We start from the raw sequence: 20,415 nt of genomic DNA, 5'->3' as shown, positions 1-20,415 counted from the left end.
TGGCGCTATGATTATCAGGAAATATGGTAATGAAAATGTGTTCAGGGTGGGACTAATATGAATCATGTGAAGTTTGGTGGAGATTGGACCATTTATGCCAAAGCTACAGCAATTTCGTTTTTCATGGCGAGACCTCAAGATTCAGTGCTGGGCAGCGGGCGCGCCATTCAACATTGGGCAAATCCTGTGATAACTTTTGGTCACAACATAGCCACGCTTACATACACCAAGTTTGGAGCCAATCTGATTAAATCTGTAGGACAAGTTTGTTAATTTACAAGCCCTGGAAATGGGCAAAAATGCACAAAAGTGGCACAAGTCAATTCAAAATGGCGGACTTCCTGTTGGGCTTGGAGCATCGCTCCAAGAGACTTTTTGTACGTAATAGAGTGTTACAGGTGCCCACCAAGTTTCATACATGCAGGTCAAACCAGCTTTGGGGGCTGCTTAATTGAAATATTCTAGGGGGCGCTGTTGAGCCATCTTGGTGCATCAAAGCACAAAAATCACATCAGACAACAGGACTTGTGACCTGTGATGTGTATGCCACGTTTGGTGAGTTTTCAAGCATCCCTTGTCCTTTCAAAACAACATTGTGTTTAATGGCGAACAAGGCGGCGCCATGGTGACAGCGTGTGATGAAAACTAAAAAGCTTCATTTTTAAGCATCATCAAGGTCTAAGGACTTAGACCAGCAAGTTTGAGGTGGGTCTGATTAACCTGCTAGAAGTGGGACATCAAAGAATGTATAAAGTAGCTTTCTGTTGCCAGAAGGTGGCGCTATGGCGGTGATTCAAAATTCCTCTGTAGATGTGTTCAGGGCTGGACTGTCATCATATGTGTGAAGTTTTGGCAAGATATTCCCACGTGGAGTCAAGTTACAGCAACGTTTATCATCACGGCGAAACATCAAAGTTCGCCGCCAGGCTGTGGCCACGCCCTTCGACGAAAACTCACAGTTTTCACAATAAAGCATCATCAAAGTCTTATGACTTTTTTAACCAAGTTTGAAGTGGATCTGGTCAAGTCTGTAGGAGATGTACATTAAAGTCTAAAACATGACATTTCCCATTGCCAGTAGAGGGCGCTATGTTTATCTCTAATTATTGACATGTAGATGTGTTCAGGGCAGGACTGTCATCATTCCTGTGAAGTTTGGCCAAAATTGGACCATGTATGCTGGAGTTATAAACTACTTCCTGTTTAGTGGCGAGACCCCTAACTTTGACGCCATCCCACGGTCACACGCATTGACAAAAACTCAAGCTTTTGATAACTTTTCATCTTCAAGGTCTTGGGATGGGACAGACCAAGATTTGAAGTCAATCGGATGAAATGTCTAGGACTAGTTTGTTCATTTATGACCCCTGGAAATGGCCAAAAATGCACCAAAATTGCACAGTAAATTCAAAATGGCTGACTTCCTGTTGGGTTCAGAGCATGTCTCCAAGACGCTTTTTTGTACGTCTCTGGGCGTTACATAAGCCTGCTGAGTTTCATACATGTAGGTTAAACTAGCTTCAGGGGCTGTTTCCTCAAACTTTTGTAGGGGGCGCTACTGAGCCATTTTTTGGAACCCGCACACGAGACCCTTAAAATATCAAATTTTTCACCAGTTCTGAGATGTGTGCAAAGTTTCATGAGTTTTCGGGTATGTTAAGCCTCCCAAAAAGGCAATTCATTTGGAGGAATAATAATAATAATAATAATAATAATAATAATAACAATAATAATAATAATAATAATGATAATAATAATAATAATAAAAAATCCTTGCATTTCAATAGGGTCCTTGCACCGCTAGGTGCTCGGGCCCTAATAATAATAAATCCTTGCATTTCAATAGGGTCCTCGCACCGCTAGGTGCTCGGGCCCTAATAATAATAAAAAATCCTTGCATTTCAATAGGGTCCTCGTACCGCTAGGTGCTCCGGCCCTAATAATAAAAAATCCTTGCATTTCAATAGGGTCCTCACACCGGTAGGTGCTCGGTCCCTAATAATAATAAAAAATCCTTGCATTTCAATAGGGTCCTCGCAGCGCTAGGTGCTCGGGCCCTAATAAAATACAGAGCTTGGGGAGAGGGATAATATACCGATAAATAAAGAGAGAGAAAAAAGCAACTCAGAATTCCATGATTAAAGTCCTAACTTTATTAGCTACATGTGTGGATATCCTGAGAGATTATAAAGTCATGCATTTGTGAGGAAAAACTGAAGACCTGAAGATTCTCTGGGACTAAAGTCACAAATTTACAAAACATAAAGAAGGCGGAGAAAATACTGTTTTCTTTTTTTCCCCCCTTTTTTCTTTTTGTCACGGAACATCGTTTAACTTTGCAAGGTTGGATCAACCTTGACTGGTGTCGCTGTAATTGAAGTCAATGGGGCAGGCACGGCAAATCACATTATAACCATCATATCTTTGTTCTTTGACCTTTGACTGAAAATTTTTTTCACAAAATTAAAAAACACATGATGTGATGTTGACTGATGGTATTTATCTAAATGTGCTGTTTTCCTTATCAGTCTCCAAACAGATCATGGCTTTGTTCATCATGACCAGAGAAGAATGAGATTACCATCTCCTCGTTCATGACCTGTAATTTTATCAAGTTTTTTCTTGGTAGTATCATTGGTAATTTCTTGCTCTGTTAATTGGCTTAACGTTTGTTATGTTGGTTAATGTATATATTCCTCAGATGGTTTTTATACTTTAACTTCATTTTCCCAGGGCGGCACGGTGGTGTGGTGGTTAGCACTCTCGCCTCACAGCAAGAGGGTTGCCGGTTCGATCCCGGGCATGGGATCTGTGCGGAGTTTGCATGTTCTCCCTGTGTCAGCGTGGGTTCTCTCCGGGCACTCTGGCTTCCTCCCACAGTCCAAAGACATGCAGATTGGGGACTAGGTTAATTGATAACTCTAAATTGTCCGTAGGTGTGAATGTGAGCATGAATGGTTGTTTGTCTCTATGTGTCAGCCCTGCGATAGTCTGGCGACCTGTCCAGGGTGTTCCCTGCCTCTCGCCCGATGTCAGCTGGGATAGGCTCCAGCCCCCCCGCGACCCTCAAGAAGATGAAGCGGTTAGAAGATGAATGAATGAATGAACTTCATTTTCCCGACAAAGTTGAGAAATAATATGCTATCAGAAACTATAGATTCAATTATATCAAAATGTATTAGGCTTATGGATTGTCATTCTATACATTATATCTTATTCATATTTACAATGTGGCTTGCCCACTACCTGAATGTTAACCAGTACAGTAACCTTTGTTAGCTTAGCTTAGTTTGTTTTAGATGCTGAGCCATAAAATTAAATTTCAGCAACTGTGAAGAAAACTAATTACAACTTTCAACAGTCATACCCCTCAGGACCTTAGCCATTTTGCACAAGTTAAATCATCAAAATGAGAAAAATAATAGCTTAAATCACTGGGGAGCTATATTAGCATAAATGAGGATCTAACATCACAGTAGTGCTCAAAAACACCACGAAAAACAATAATTTAACATTAAAGACAGACTAACTAGGTAACATTTTATATTAGTGTACTGTAATAAGCGTTAATTAATGCTTAAGAAGTACCAATTAACAGTTAATGAGCACTTATAAGACAGAATAAGATGTTTATTACCATTAATAGGACTATTTAAGTGTTAATTATAGTATAATTAACAGTTATTATTGCATATAGCATTATAAGCACTTAATAGAAACTTGATAACAGTTTATAAAGCTATCCTAAATATTAATTAATAAGATGTCTATTTACATTAATTATGATTTATAAGGGTTAATTATAGAACAAGAAGTCAAAGCAATATCGAAATGGGTGTTATTTACAACGTCATTACGTATGGGTATGTGAACGTAGCTTTTGTTGCTTGAATAATGTCAATAAAAACTTATGAACAGCAAAAATACAGTGGCTTTTGCTGCACCTGATCTGGCTCCACACGCGCGCACATGCACACACAAGGAACTCAACTCACTGCATGATGGTCACGCTGGGTGCCACTCGCCAGCTATGCTCGCCACTCCACATAGCACAGAACCTAGCAATGCTGAGATGGTTGAATAAACTGATGCAAGCCCCCCAGTGCCGCTCCAGTTGGAGTAGGATGCGACACTTCGCTTCAGGACTCTGAAGACGATGTTTCATCTGTTTCTGCCCCTGTGGTAAGTTAGTTTGTTAAAGTAGGCTATAGGCTAACATTAGCTTGTTGATTTTTAGCTAGTTCTAGTTCTTTGCAATAGCTAACACGAGCAAATCAGCTAATCATGTACATGATGGCCTTACAAAGTTATAAAATGTGACTGTGTGTTCTAAATTTTGATGTTTATGATGATGACGGTAACGTTACAGTTAATCAGAAGAGGTGTACTCTGTTCATTCAGTCAGTAATAATTAGGCTAGCAACTTCAGCTACAGAGATGAAGGTCATACTTGAACTAGCAGCCAGTCATGTTTCTAAATTTCCTACAGGTAAGCTGAGTGTAATGAACACCCAGATAACAGTAGTATGTTTTAGCAGAACCTTAATGTGTAACTTTGACACTCAGAGACGTTGACTTTGACTGCGATTAAGAGAGTGTGTGTGTGTGTGTGTCGCGGCTGATGGAGGGTGCCACTAGAAATAGCTTGGGTAGCTAAGTACATCGCTAATGATGTTCTGTGCGAGTTAAAGTGAGGGAAACGTGTGTGAAGATGCATATGGTTGAGATACAAGAGTGACAGTAAATTGTGTGAAGCAGGATGAGCAGAGTGAATGTGTTAGGAGCATCGATGAGCTGTGTGTTATGTTGAGCAGGCTAATGGATATAGGCTGCGTCATGTTCATGCTAACTCCTGGGCCCAGTATTTCAAAGTTATCTGATAGGATTATCCTGGCCGGATTGGATTAAATCCTGATCTGATCTGAAAACTGGGTATTTCAACACAGAGGATCCTGATCCTGAGGATCAGGATTCAGCTCTGGTAATCCAATCCTCCCTTTAATCCAGATAAAGGCTGCATTTGGGTGTTTCAAAAGTTAAGGCAGAGATCTGGATCAATTTAATACCAAATTTCAGGATTATTTGGATCCCACCTCAGAGGTGGATTTGACAAAGCCTCAGCTCCACTTCTCCTAGATATTGATACTCAAGATGTTCATTACACTTCATCTAAATTAGTGTTTTAGTTGTAAGTAATTTCAAGCATAGAAAAATATTGTTTGGCCATACTTCCTGAAACTGCTGTAAATAAGAGTAACAAATACAGACCTATTTCTCAACGTCTAGTTTCACCTAACATTGTAACCTGTTTGTACCAAAACATCCAACATATGTTTGTGGTCAGACAAAGGCAAGGAAATGCAGTGCAAAGCAAATTTATTTGTATAGCACATTTTCTTTACATAGATTGCAAGAAACAACACAGGGATTAACATAATAAGCACATGGTAATTCGAACAGAGTACTAAAAAAGCAATTAGAAACAAATGATATGTGTGCACTTGCATTTTTCCAATGTTACATCACATCTTTGAGGCGGGAAAAGTAACAGCTCAACTATGTCCTGAAAAAACATTGCTGTATGTCTCAATTTAAATCACATTTAAGCACTTTCAATGTATATTTTCATGCTTCTGATTTAATGAAGATAAATTTTACTTAATTCAGATAAGCTTGAAAATGCAGCTTTAAAATCCCTGGGAAGTGCTTGACTGTGATTTTATAACATGCAGCAATGTATTTCAGGAAGTGGTTGTGTGTACAAACTGATTATTTTACTTCATCAAATCAGATGCTATATTGCTATATGTTTAGTGGGAGCCTTCTACAAAAGGGGATACATTTCCAGGGATTTCCAGCATTCGACCTGTTGTCTTCATTAGCAGTGGCCCATGGGTGTGAGTGTATTCTGAAAGTAGAAGTAGAGTGTGTATGAGCATATCTTTATCATTGTCAGGAATCCACAATAGCCAGAGAAATTGTTTAAGTAACGTTACAGAAAAGCATATCACCAGCATTACTGTAGCATACCCAAACTCAATCCTCTGACACTTATGAATGAACTGCATCATTCATACAAAACCAGCTACCTCGCTAGCCTGCTAGCTACTTAACATGTAAGTCAATGGAGCCGCGTTAGCTACCGTTAGCATGACCTCGGCTCAATTAGAGATCGGTACGCCCATGTTTTAAGTAGATGACAATTCAAATAGCTGGCTCACATGAGATGGTGAGTGGCCTTTGTATGGTCTTAAAAACGCTACACATTAGACAACGGTATACTTACATTTTGATGCGAAAGCTGTGTTACCAACTGCTCCTTTCGTGAAGTACTCCGCCGTGGAGACAGAGCACAGCGGGTCATAATCTGAAAGCCACGCCCCCAAAGGGGAAACGTTTCAGATCCGGGGGTGGAGTCGTGAGATTTGGAAATCCGTATCCAGTCAGATTGGGATCAAAGTGATCCACCCTGCCAGTGTTTTGAAATACCCAGATAAAGTCAGCAGGATCACCTTGATCCCTGACTGAGAAAAGGAGGATTTCATTATCCGGATTATTCTGATCCGGATTACAAGTTTTGAAATACTGGGCCCTGGTGATTTGCTAACGCCATAGCCTGACTTCATTCCTCTCTGTCAGTAAGGTTAAAGGAGCATTTCATACATTTTGGCAGTTGAAGTTTGTATCAGGCCCAGTGTGTATGTGTTTTATTATCACTCTTGTGAAACCATTGTGAGAATAATTCAGTACTAGGCTGTGGATTAAAAACAAGGGAAGTTAGATTAAATATGTTTATGGGTTTAATTCTGATCCTTCTCTTTCAGAGGGATGGGCTGACATTGCAGATGGTGTCAGATGGACTGCAGAAGACGACCCTGCAGGCAGGTTACCTGCATGCAGGTAAACAAAATAAACTCCCTAGAGAGGAATTAATATGCTACGGTGTATGTTTAGTAATTGTGACAGTGAAAGTTTTTTCCTTCTGTATTTCAGACAGTCCCAGGTCAGCATCTGAAGCAGTTCCTGGATGAAGTGGGACCTTTTCCTGGAAACACCTTCTCTGGTGTAAAACTCAACAGGAAACAAGTGGATGATGATGACTTCCACAAAGTGCAAGATAAACTAATCAATGGCTTCTGTGACAACCTGTGAACGGTAGAAACCTCAGGAAGAACAACTGAGGAGGGATCCCTCTTCCAGGATGGACAGACATGCAATAGATGTCGTACAGAACAGATGAAGGCCGCTGCCACCATGTTTGACCTAAGCAACTGGCCTGAAGACATCACTGACCTGGCCACCTTTAGCCTGGCTGATGTTGAGACTTTTGTCACTCACTTTCAGAAAACTGATGGGTTACAGGGAGCTTTCTGGAACACTGTATTCATGAACAGTCAATCTAAGTAACAAAACTTTTGAAAAAGCCAAATGAACTCAGATCTGTCATTGTTTTTAGAACTCAACTATTAGGGTTTCTAATCCTTTTTTCCTGTTTTTGACAATAGTGGTTGCATTAAAAATCAATATGAAAAGGAAATATGTCCTTATGTTGTGTTTTCACCACCATTGGTAGGCTGAATTCTCATCACGAGTGAATAAAGCAGCTAACTCTGAATCAATCTGCTCAAATTTTTAAGTTCAAATAACTCATGTTTGTCTTAGTATGCCATTTTGAGGAAATGAAATTCCCATGATCCTTTGCTAAAGAAAATAATAACATGCTAGACTGAAAAGAACGCATCAGAATTCTTTAATGTTGAAATAATGATTGATATCTGGATGTTGCTATAGATGCATAATTAATAGAATTATTAACTTCAGTGAGTGCATAATAAAGAGTTTATGAATGTCAACAAGACACCGTTCCCACTTTAGATCCAGTAGCTGCAAAGATGCATTATGAGCTGTTAATAAGTGCATATTAATAATTTATTAACGTTTATACGACACTGTTCCTACTTTAGATCACATTATTTACTATTAATAAGTGCATAATTAAGCATTTATTAACCATAAAATGGCATTTATATTAATTTATATTAATTATTTATATTATTATTTATATTCTTATTTATGTTAATAAACACCTTATTAATTTCATCTTATAGGGTCTTATAGTGTCTTATAAACCAGTAATAAATGTGGTAATTATTCTATACTTAACCCTTATAAATTATAATTAATGTAAATAGATATCTTAATAATATTTAGTATAGGTTTATAAACACTAGTCTAGTCTTATTGATGTTAATTAGCATTTTATATCATTTTATAAATGCTCATTAACTGTTAATTTGTGCTTATTAAGCATTAATTAGCGCTTATTACAGTACCTTAATATAAAGTATTACCACTAACTACATTACTAATAACATGTAAGAGTGTTTATGGGATCATTTACCTACCTGAAAGAATAAATGAAAAGCTACTAGTGAGTTGGCTGCAGTGGCTTTGCTTTTTCACATTTTCTTCTAACAGCACGTAGTACTGTTATGTTACATGCAATTGATAATAAATAACTAACCAACAGTCAAAGTGTTGATTAATATTTTCGATATAATATGATATATTGAATAATATATAATATTTAAAATACGCAGAAGGGCTAGCCTTGGGTCGACAGCTCTTTTGACAATGTTTACTATTGCTGTCAGGAGGTGGCGCCAATCACCAAATTGTATATTTGTCGGGATACTCAAGTCTGGGCTGACATGGCCATCTCTAGACAGATGCTTCCATAGTGGCTCAAAACAAATAACCATAGAGGCATAGAATTGTTATTGGTACTCTTGTTTGTGAATCCTACTGTTTTGGAGGCACTCTACCCATGTCACCAGAGGGTGAACCCTCAATATTTAGCAGTCCCCCTTTGATCAGTGAGCATTTTGTCGACATCTTGACCACCAAAGATTAAACATTGGATTAACTGTAATAATTTCAGAATACCCTTTAGTATATAGTGTTTCCACATGCAAGTAAGGATTTAATTAAATATGCATCTTTGGGAATTCTTTGCTTTGCTCTTTGTAATTCTTTGTCTACATATTTAAGATGTATTTTCTTTAACATATTAAACTGTTCTTTACATCATACTCCAAAAGTCTTATCCAAGTATTCTCAGCTATTCGAGAATTATGAGCATTTCATTATTTGTTCAAACTGATGACCATGCATCCATGTCATACTGATGTTGTGAATTATGTCTTGATATGGATCAAGAGCAAATTGCTGTTAAATATTTTTTTGATTCAATCAATTACTTTTGAATTGTGCCTGACCCCTGACCCTTTCCTTCTTTTGCTGCTCTGGTTGACAGGCACAAGATAAGTAAGACTCAATCCAGGAGGAGGCGTCTACAGATCACACTGGCAGAGTCTCTCAGCCTGTGGAGACTCACCATGTACGAACTGTTTCTGAGGGTGAAGGGCTCCACGTTGGGAAACTGGCTCACTGCTCTGCTGGCATTTCTGGCCTAAGATATATCTGGACATCCCACTAGGATATTAACAAAAGGCTGTTACTTTTGGCACAAAAGGGGTTTAAAAGACAGTCCATGTTAACACATTTTGAATATGTGTTTATACAGTCACACACACAAATTCTTATTTTTGTTAACAATAAAACTTGTTATTCCATGGACACATACAAGAAAACAACATGCTGATGTCCTTGGACACCACACTGTGGCTGTTGATGATCACAACTTTTATTATTCAGTTGTCAGTGTTGACTTTTTTCTAAATTGTATGTCATATACTCAAGATGATTTTTTTTCTTCATTCTTATTTAATTTAAGGCTATTATTGCACAAAGACTTTATTCACAAACTTTAAATTGTCTGGAATCATCATGTCATTTATGGGATACTGTAACCTGTGTTCACTGACTGTGTCTGACAACCTGTGCTTTAGCTGGAGATGCTGCAGAGAAATACTGAGTGAATGGATAAATGGTAGTTTGTCATAAAATAGTTCAACCACATCTCTGTTTGAGTAGAGGTCAGATTAGTCCTGACTCCAGCTCTGCACCTATCCATCTCCTTATCTCACTTTCAGAATAAAAAACAACATAAGCATATTTTCCAAAATGCTGAACTTCCTTGCAGTCATAACCCTCGGGAGACCTTGTTTGATATCCCAAAATATTATGATGTGGGGACACAACATGGTTTAGATATCACCATCTTATATGAAGTTATTAAGGCATTGTATTATTACGTAAGATATCTGTCAGATTAGAAATTTAATTGTCATGGTCTTAAGATAATCAAATATCAGTTAAATTATCATGTGTATCTTTTTAGACAGGGCTATAGATCTCAAACACTTGACAGCTTTGTATTATCTTAAACATAATGGCATACAGACAGCCCTAAATACCATCAAACAATCAATTCCAGCACATAAAAGACAGTGATGCAGTGGTGGAGATTGATACAAGCAGGTGGAGAGAGAAAGAGGAGCAGCAAGATAGTGCATCAGTTAGTAACACAGCCAGACTGGTAAGTAAGTAATACACAGAGACAGGTATACAGAGTGCACTGTTAAGCATGCCATAGGTACAGGTAGTCACAGGATGCGATTCACTTTCATTTTTACCTTGTGAGAGGCACACTATGTAAAAACAACATGATGGCGGCTGCCAGATACTACCCTCATATGAAGTAGAATTCTGTTAAATATGGGGCAAATTTTGAGTATTAGTCACTGTAGAGGTGATCTTAAGTGATCCTGCCTGGATGATGTTGGACTCAACAAAATACCTCAGAATGAAGTTTGCATCAAGTCAGAATTTGGTGATGCAGAATACAATTAACGCTTGAATAGATTAAGACTCTTTGTATTACTGTCATGTTAGTAGTATGTGTTATTTACTGAGGCCTTGTCACTCAGGTCAGAGATGGTTATTCCTTCAGCTTTTACATTCCTGCTGATCATATTTTGCTTCCCATTCAGGCAACTTAACACCACCTTTATAGCTCTATAGAAAAGCTTTTTACTCTCTGGCTAAGTCCCTTATTTTATTTTATTTTATTTTATTTTATTTTATTTTGTTATTTCAGAAAGAGGCTAAAATTCTGTATTTCCCCTTCCCTTTTCCCCTATGTCACTATTGAAATTCAAATAAACACAAGAAGTTTGTGCTCTAGAAAAGGATCAGCACTCAGTGAATAACCTCCTAAGCCCTATGATAAGCTATTATGGCAAGGCTTAACTATACAGACCAGTGAGGTCTCTCTCTCTTGGTCCCACGACACCTCCAGGAGGCTAGACAGTGATCTCTGGCGTCCCAGAGACACTCCCCTAATGTCAGGTCTCACTGCTCTCCACACCAACCCAATAACCTCCTTTACCTTACTTACACGTGGCTTTCTCAGCCCAAACAGGAGATAATATAAATAAACGTACGGGATCAGCAAACACACTCACCTTGCAGCATGGTCTCAAACAAAAGGGATTCAAATAGGCCACTCCCACACTTAAATAACCTTCTTCTTCCTGGATTTCCTCCTTACTTACACATGGCTTTCTCAGCCCAAACAGCACTGCCACCTTCAACCAAACCCAGGCTCCGTACCTGCAAGCTCCAGGTAGAAGTGGTGCTGATACTGCCTTTCCTAGCACATTCACCATACTCTATTTCACACGCTGCATAGCATAACTACAATATAAGCTAAAGTTAAAGGAGATAAATAAACTTACAGTATCAGCAAACACACTCACCTTGCAGCATGGTCTCAAACAAAAGGGATTCAAATAGGCCACTCCCACACTTAAATAACCTTCCTCTTCCTGGATTTCCTCCTAAGAGGAAGTGCATCTCTCCACCTGATCTCAAGGAGTTATGTACCCTGCTTAGTAATTCCCCCTGCTGGCCCCCAACTGACATTATTTCTTCTGTAATAGATAAACTGGCTGGTTCTTGCTGCTTCATCTGACATTTCCCTCACTGTCTTCCTCAAACTCTGTCCCCGCAGGAGCGAGACAGCTGATCTTGCTATGAATCCCCTACACCCCACTTCCATTGGACAAATCGTCTTCCATCCTCGCTGCTCAGTTTCTGCTCCTAAGTCTGCATATCTAAGCTTTTTTCTTTCATAGGCTTCTTCCACTGAGTCTTCCCAAGGAACTGTCAGCTCAATGAAATAAACTATCCGTTGACTCAATGACCACAACACTATGTCAGGCCTCTGCTTGGTACAAACTATTTCCTGGGGAACAACAAGCTTTCCCCCTAAATCTACTTGCATTTTCCAATCACAAGCACCTTCTAGGCGGCCACACCCTTACCTCCTTATTAACTTATCCCTTCTGTATTTCTCTCCCTCACAGACAAACCGAATTGCTAAACTCCTATCCTTAACACCTTCTGAATTCACCTGTCTTCGTTTCCCTTCGATTCCTGCACCTAACATTTCAACACCTGGTTATGTCGCCATGTATATCGGCCTTGTGACAAGCTAACTTTACAGCCTGACAAAAAAACAAAAACATTACCTACAATCTCTGCTTACTCCCAGATAACAAGAGCTCTGTCCTGGCCTTGGTACATTTAAATTCCTCTGTTAAACTAGATACTGGCAGCTGAAGTATCCCTTTTCCATACAATGCAACACTACTTAGGCACCTAGGAGCGCCCAACCACTTCCTAATATAGGAGCTAACCGACCTTTCAATTCTCTCCACAATGGATATTGGAATTTCATAAATTGACAATGGCCACATTAACCTAGGATATAGCCCAAATTGCAAACACCACAACTTCAACTTTCCTGGAAGTTCGGATTTATCTATTCTATCCAATCCTTCTGCCAAATCTTTTCCTAAATTTCACCACCTGTTCCTCATCATTCAACTCCACATTGTACCACCTACCTAAGCTCTTTACTGACTTTTCCCTAATTGTTGGGATTTCCTCATCATCTATGACAAACTTCCTATCACTTAACTTCCCTCTACGTATCGAGATGCTTCTAGATTTACTAGGCTTGATCTTCATGCTGGCCCACTTGAGGTTCTTATTTACCTTCTCTAATAGCCTCTTTGTACATGGCATTGTTGTGGTCACCAGTGTCATGTCATCCATGTAAGCCCTAACTGGTGGAAGATGCAACCCGTTCTGCCGTCTCTCTCCACCTACCACCCACTTAGAAGCCCTGATGATTACTTCCATTGCCATAGTAAATGCTAATGGAGAAATTGTACTCCCTGCCATGATGCCTATTTCTAGCCTCTGCCAACCTGTTGTGAAGCCTGCCGTACTTAGACACAACCTAATATCCTGAAAGTATGTTTTCACTAAGTTGACAACTACCTGTGGCACTCTGAAATAGTCAAACATACTCCAAATGAGGCTATGGGGTACTGAACCAAATGCATATGCAAAATCTAAAAATATTACATGTAGGTCCCTTTTGTTAATCTTCACTGCCTGAATCTGGTGCCAGGTCATGCTAGTATGCTCTAAACACCCTGAGAAACCTGGTATTCCTGCCTTCTGCACCATGGTATCTATTAAGCTATTCTTTTCTAAGTAGCTAGCTAATCTCTGCGCAACTACACTAAAGAAAATCTTCCCCTCCACATTCAAGAGAGAAATCATCCGGAACTGGCTAAGGTCCACAGACTCTTTCTCCTTAGGAATGAGGACACCCCCTGCCCTACGCCATGCTCTTGGTATAATTTGCTTCTCCAAAACTATTCTTAGCTGTTTCCACAAAAATTTAAGGATATCAAGCGCACGTTTATAAACCCGGTAGGGGACTCCATTAGGCCATGGGGCCGAAGAAGCCTTTGCACGCCTGACCACCTCCTGAACTTCCTTCCACCTAGGTGGCCTGACATCCATCTCATGCTCTATCCCTCCTAATGGAGGGATATCGGGTGAGAAACCTACTATCCTATTCTTCTCTAAATCTGAATATGTGTTTCTCAAATATTTGTCAACCTCTTGCCTTTCTTCTTCAAGCTGCCCTCCCTTTTCCTGGCTGAACAATCCTTTAACAAACTTAAAAGGGTCCCTGAAAAAACCTGTCCTAGCATATTCCTTCTTCCTCCTCTTTTTCCTGAGATGCTCTGCCCTTCTAAGAACTGCTAGCCTGCTTCTCAACTCTTCCTTTGCACGCCTGACCACCTCCTGAACTTCCTTCCACCTAGGTGGCCTGACATCCATCTCATGCTCTATCCCTCCTAATGGAGGGATATCGGGTGAGAAACCTACTATCCTATTCTTCTCTAAATCTGAATATGTGTTTCTCAAATATTTGTCAACCTCTTGCCTTTCTGCTTCAAGCTGCCCTCCCTTTTCCTGGCTGAACAATCCTTTAACAAACTTAAAAGGGTCCCTGAAAAAACCTGTCCTAGCATATTTCTTCTTCCTCCTCTTTTTCCTGAGATGCTCTGCCCTTCTAAGAACTGCTAGCCTGCTTCTCAACTCTTCTTGCAACACCTTAATTCCCTCCCTTTCTTCTTCTGTAGCCTTTTTCCACTGCTTTCTTAACTGTCTCCTTTCTTTGACTAACTTCTCTATTTCTCTTTGCCGCCTAGACTTACCTGACTGTACCCTCTCACTCCTCTTTGTCTCATGCACCCCAAACCTCTCTACACCATATGAATACATTATATCTCCCATCTTTTCTAACCTTTCTATTGCATTTCCTCTAAGCCTACTCAAGATTACTGACAAATCTCTATTAACTATCTCCCATTCTTTACTGTCATTTGCTCTAGGCCATCTAACTCTAACCTTTGCTCCATGGTTCTCTCTGGCATACTGGCCTCAGTGTCACCTGCATCCTCTCTTACTACCCCCTCCTCCTCAGTGGCAGCGTTACTGATATCCTGCGAACTGTGGTTTTCTACCTGTCGCTGGACTTCATCCGACTGACTCGACTGACTTCTTAGGAAGTACTGATCAATGCAGCTACTCTGCCCTTTCTTTGCCACACACTTCTTCTTTTCCTGATGAGTTCTGAGGCCTTTCACTGATGTTACTTTCTGCCAGCCGCAAGGACAAACCTGATCATCTTGTTCTCAACTGTGCTACTTTTATCCTCTACAGATGCGCTCGCCTTGCCCTGAGTGCTGCTGTTGTCACCAAAGATTACGTTTACCTCCCAGGCCTCCATGTCATAACTATGTCATAACTATGTCATGACATGTCATCACACCAAACCAATGACCTGTTGGTTTTTTGATTTCAATGTCAGTCAGATGTCTTTTTGCAATCATAGTGGGCAGATCTTGAAAACTGTTATTAACATTGGAGGTTTGACTCAATACTAGTAGCCAAAAGTCTGTTGCTTGACAGCTTGACATGTGTAACTTTCATAAAGGGATGAAAAAACGCATGAATACAGTATGGCAAAGTGACAAAGTTGTATGAATTTCGTTTAAGTGCACTTGTTTGGTCTGTGCAAAGCTGCCTGGAATCATTCCGTCAGTCGTTTTCCAAAAAATGTTTTGTCATTGAGCTACTGTGTGCCACAACTATACAGATAGAGTCTATGGGCCTACCTGTGATATTACTTTGAGGTCTGTCACATTAGAGAGCAGTGAGTGGCTGTGGCTCAGAACGTACAGGTTGTCCACTAATCGGAAGACAAGCAGTTCGATCCTCCAGTCCACATGTCAAAGTACCCTTGGGCAAGATACTGAACCCCAAATTACTCCTGATGACTGTGCCATCGCTGTGCAAGTGTGTCTAAACTGAGTGGCAGGTGGCACCTTGTGTGGTAGCCTCAGCCACCTGTGTGTGAATGGGTGAATGTGACATGTAGTATAAGAGCACTTTTAGTAGTTGGACAACCAGAAAGCTGCTTTACAAGTGCAGGTCTATTTACCAGTGTTGAAAGTTGTTAGGAGAAATGTCAATAGGATTTGCTGATGGGTCTAAATTCACTCCCAATTAGCTACCTAATATTTTTACTCGCTGCCATTTTATGTGTCAGTATTATGAATAATCATAAAATGTATGCATATTATAGGGCTCTAAAAGTTTGTACAATGGAACAAAAACTATAGCGGAATGTAGTGCATCACCTTTGACACGTATGATTCATTGTTCTGTGACACAATACATGTGTGTGATGACATGCTCATAGAAGAAATTTTAGAAGTTGGTAATACCTATGATGGTCCACACCGCAAACCATTAGTTTCAATATGACGGCTCTAAAATTGTGAGATGATATACTCATATCATCATATGACTCACAGAAATACGTGAAATGACCATGACCTCTTAACACCGCATTCCGTGGTGGCAGCACGTAAAGGGTTGAAATTACGTGCCCGTACCACGGAAACAATGCCAATGTAAAGTCAATTAGGATCCATTGTCGTAGTGGACACACGGATTCCCTGATTCAACAATGTCCTGTATACACACAAAAACACGAAAGTGTTCTTGATATTAAAATGGCAAATATATTCCTCTGTTATAATTTCCCACCAATAATAATAATAATTAAAGCTGCAAGCAGCTGTGATCGAGCCTTCACTCTCCTGCGCCACCGCGGGGGGCCAGCAGCATGCATCACTGAAGCGATTATGTGAAAACTCAGAGTAAGTTAACCCTGTCGTGGTGTGACGTTTCATCTTCCTACTCCAAAAAAAAAACCCTATGGGAAGGGTTTCAAGGGGGCGCTATAGAGGCATTTTGTCCCCCCCATGGGCGACGCCCCTATCAGATGTAAGAGCTCGCCACAGAATCCCTTGCTATCGGATCATTATTTGATTACTTTTGATTTCTTTTTACTCGATTACACGCCACTCAGCAACAGTTACTATACTAGATGATGATCAGATAGTGCTGTCGTAAAATTTAAGGAAATGATTACTCCGTCGTTAAATTCAATACAAAGTCCTTCAGTAACAGAGGTTTTCCATACCGACTTTAACCTCTCTTTTGTTGATAGCGTTGTAGGCTCGCTGTTAACAACACTCGACTCTGTAGCTCCTCTTAAAAAGAAGTTAACAAAGCAAAGAAAGTTCGCCCTAAGTTAAAACAAATTTCGCGAAAGTTTGAAAGGAATTGGCGATTAACCAAACTGGAAGAATCTCATTTAATCTGGGCAGACAGTCTCAAAACTTATAAGAGGGGCCTCCGCAATGCCAGAGCAAACTATTACTCAGCTTTAATAGAAGAAAACAAAAATAACCCCAGGTTTCTTTTCAGCACTGAAGCCAGGCTGACTGAGAGTCAAAGCTCTATTGAGCCTTGTATTCCTTTAGCCCTTAGCAGTAATGATTTTATGAGCTTTTTTAATGACAAAATTCTAACTATTAGAGGCAAAATTCATGACCTCCTGATACCTATCTAACCTCAAACACAGCTGTAAGACTTAATATATATTTAGATTGCTTCTCCCCAATTTCTCTTCAAGAATTGACTGCAGTGATTTCTTCATCTAAATCATCAACGTGTCTCTTAGACCCCATCCCAACTAGGCTACTTAAGGAGGTCTTACCTTTAGTTAACACTCATATATTAGATATGATCAATATATCCTTATTAACAGGCTATGTACCAGTCTTTTAAGGTAGCTGTAATTAAACCTCTACTAAAAAAGCCCACCCTGGATCCAGAGGTGTTAGCCAACTATAGACCAATATCTAATCTTCCCTTTATGTCAAAGATCCTTGAGAAAGTAGTCGCAGACCAGCTGTGTGATTTTCTCCATGATAATATTTTATTTGAGGAATTTCAGTCAGGATTTAGAGTGCATCATAGCACTGAGACAGCACTAGTTAAAATTACAAATGACCTTCTGATTGCTTCAGACAAAGGACTCGTCTCTGTACTTGTTTTATTAGATCTTAGTGCGGCGTTTGACACTATCGACCATCAAATTCTGCTACAGAGACTGGAACACTTAATTGGCCTAAAAGGTTCTGCACTAAGCTGGTTTAAATCTTATTTATCTGATCGTTTTCAGTTTGTTGACGTTCATAATGAATCATCCTTACGTACTAAAGTTTGTTTTGGAGTTCTGCAAGGTTCTGTGCTCGGACCAATCCTATTTATTCTATATATGCTTCCTTTAGGCAACATCATTAGAAACCACTCTATAAATTTCCATTGTTATGCTAATGATACACAGTTGTATTTATCGATGAAGCCAGAAGAAAGTAATCAATTAACTAAACTTCATAACTGCCTTAAAGACATAAAAACCTGGATGAGCACCATTTTCCTGATGTTAAATTCAGACAAAACTGAAATTATTGTTCTTGGCCCCAAACAACTCAGAGACTCTTTATCTGATGACATAGTTTCTCTAGATGGCATTGCTCTGGCCTCTAGCACTACCGTAAGAAACCTCGGAGTAACATTTGATCAAGATTTGTCTTTTAATTCTCATTTAAAACAAACCTCATGGACTGCATTTTTTCATCTGCGTAATATTGCGAAAATTAGGCCTATCCTGACCCGAAAAGATGCAGAAAAATTGGTCCACGCTTTTGTTACCTCAAGGCTGGATTACTGTAACTCTCTATTATCAGGTAGCTCTAGTAAGTCCTTAAAAACTCTCCAGCTAATTCAGAATGCAGCAGCACGTGTACTAACAGGAACTAAGAAACGAGATCATATTTCTCCTGTTTTAGCTTCTCTGCACTGGCTCCCTGTAAAATCCAGAATTGAATTTAAAATCCTACTGTTAACTTATGAAGCTCTAAATGGTCAAGCTCCGTCATATCTTAGAGAGCTCATAGTGCCTTATTATCCCACCAGAACACTGCGCTCTGAGAACGCAGGGTTACTCGTGGTCCCTAAAGTCTCCAAAAGTAGATCAGGAGCCAGAGCCTTCAGCTATCAGGCTCCTCTTCTGTGGAATCATCTTTCTGTTACAGTCCGGGAGGCAGACACCATCTCCACATTTAAGACTAGACTTAAGACTTTCCTCTTTGATAAAGCTTATAGTTAGGGCCGGCTAAGGCTTGCCCTGTACCAGCCCCTAGTTAGGCTGACTTAGGCCTAGTCTGCCGGAGGACCCCCCTATAATACACCGGGCACCTTCTCTCCTTCTCTCTCTCTCTCTCTCTCTCTCGTATCCTATTACTGCATCTTGCTAACTCGACCATTCTGGATGTCACTAACTCGGCTTCTTCTCCGGAGCCTTTGTGCTCCACTGTCTCTCAGATTAACTCATATCGCAGTGGTGCCTGGATAGCGTGACGTGTGTGGTTGTGCTGCTGCCGTGGTCCTGCCAGATGCCTCCTGCTGCTGCTGCTGCCATCATTAGTCATTAGTCATACTTCTACTGTTATTATACACGATTATTATCACACATGTATACTGCCAGATACTAATATATACTTTCAACATATTGTACCACAGTAGCCAGAACTATAACGATAATATTATTACTTTCATTAAAGGGAAATTTCGGTTTATTTCAACCCGTCTCCTATCGTCCTAAATTTGGTTCAAGTGACTAGTGACATACAGATAATAGTTAGTATGTTAGCCATTAGCCTAGATACAGCCGAAGCGTCAGACCTGTTAAAATGTAAGAGAACGGACATCCCTTCAAGTGCAAAGTTAGTCCACTAAACAAGCTTTTTTCCACAAAGACCGCCTCATATCGTTGGGATAAATGTCAGAGAACATATAGAAAACGACATGTAAACGTGTTGTCTTACCTTACCAGTGCGCTGCCATGTTTGTTTACAATGTAGGTCTGCTTTCCAAAGCGCGGCTGAAATATCGCGAGAACAAGCAGCGATCTCATAGCGTGTCTGAACAAGCAGCAACAGCTGGAAGGCAGAACTGGATGGTCGCCTGAACAGAGGAGGAGGAGGAGAGAGCGAGGCGCAACAGGTAACGTTAGAGGACGAGAGAGGAGGAATGGCTGCCACAAGGCTTTAGCTCTGGAGATTGGTGGTGTACCTGTGAATGCTGTGCCCCAGTGCCCACAGAAGAGGAATGCCTCGGTTGCAAAGAATAGGAGCAGTTGCAGCCTTATTTTTAAGGTCTGGATGTGACCGAGGACGAGACACCTCCACCTGGAGTAACGTTAGTATCCAGCTGGGCTTTATCTACTAGAGCTCGCCGGATATATTTCGGCTGTGCTTTGGAAAGCAGAGCTAGAGGGATAAACAAACATGGCAGCACACCGGTAAGGTAAGACAACAAGTTTACATGTCGTTTTCTATATGTTCTCTGACATTTATCCTAACGATATGAGGCGGTCTTTGTGGAAAAAAGCTTGTTTAGTGGACTAACTTTACACTTGAAGGGATGCCCGTTCTCTTACGTTTTAACAGGTCTGACGCTACGGCTATATCTAGGCTAATGGCTAACATGCTAACTATTATCTTTATGTCACTAGTCACTTGAACCAAATTTAGGACGATAGGAGACGGGTTGAAATAAACCGAAATTTCCCTTTAATGTTGTTGTAAGCTACTG

The 20,415-nt window shown here is 40.1% G+C and overlaps 1 protein-coding gene across 9 annotated transcripts in view; it reads left to right on the top strand.

The window, feature by feature from the left end:
- Nucleotides 1–11,153, top strand: part of adck1 (aarF domain containing kinase 1) — a 443,325-nt gene extending 432,172 nt beyond the window's left edge. For all 9 annotated transcript variants that reach the window (XM_078174854.1, XM_033643007.2, XM_033643010.2 and 6 more), the window contains one exon: nucleotides 9,317–11,153. In XM_078174854.1, coding sequence (XP_078030980.1) covers nucleotides 9,317–9,476 — 160 coding nt within the window. In that variant the 3' untranslated portion in view covers nucleotides 9,477–11,153. The remainder of the gene's footprint in view (nucleotides 1–9,316) is intronic.
- Nucleotides 11,154–20,415: the final 9,262 nt, after the last annotated feature.

This window comes from Epinephelus lanceolatus, chromosome 15 (assembly GCF_041903045.1).
Source record: "Epinephelus lanceolatus isolate andai-2023 chromosome 15, ASM4190304v1, whole genome shotgun sequence".
In the NCBI taxonomy this organism is placed as follows: domain Eukaryota; kingdom Metazoa; phylum Chordata; class Actinopteri; order Perciformes; family Serranidae; genus Epinephelus; species Epinephelus lanceolatus.
The sequence above is the reverse complement of the archived record's forward strand: the minus strand, read 5'-3'. Positions and strand labels throughout refer to the sequence as shown.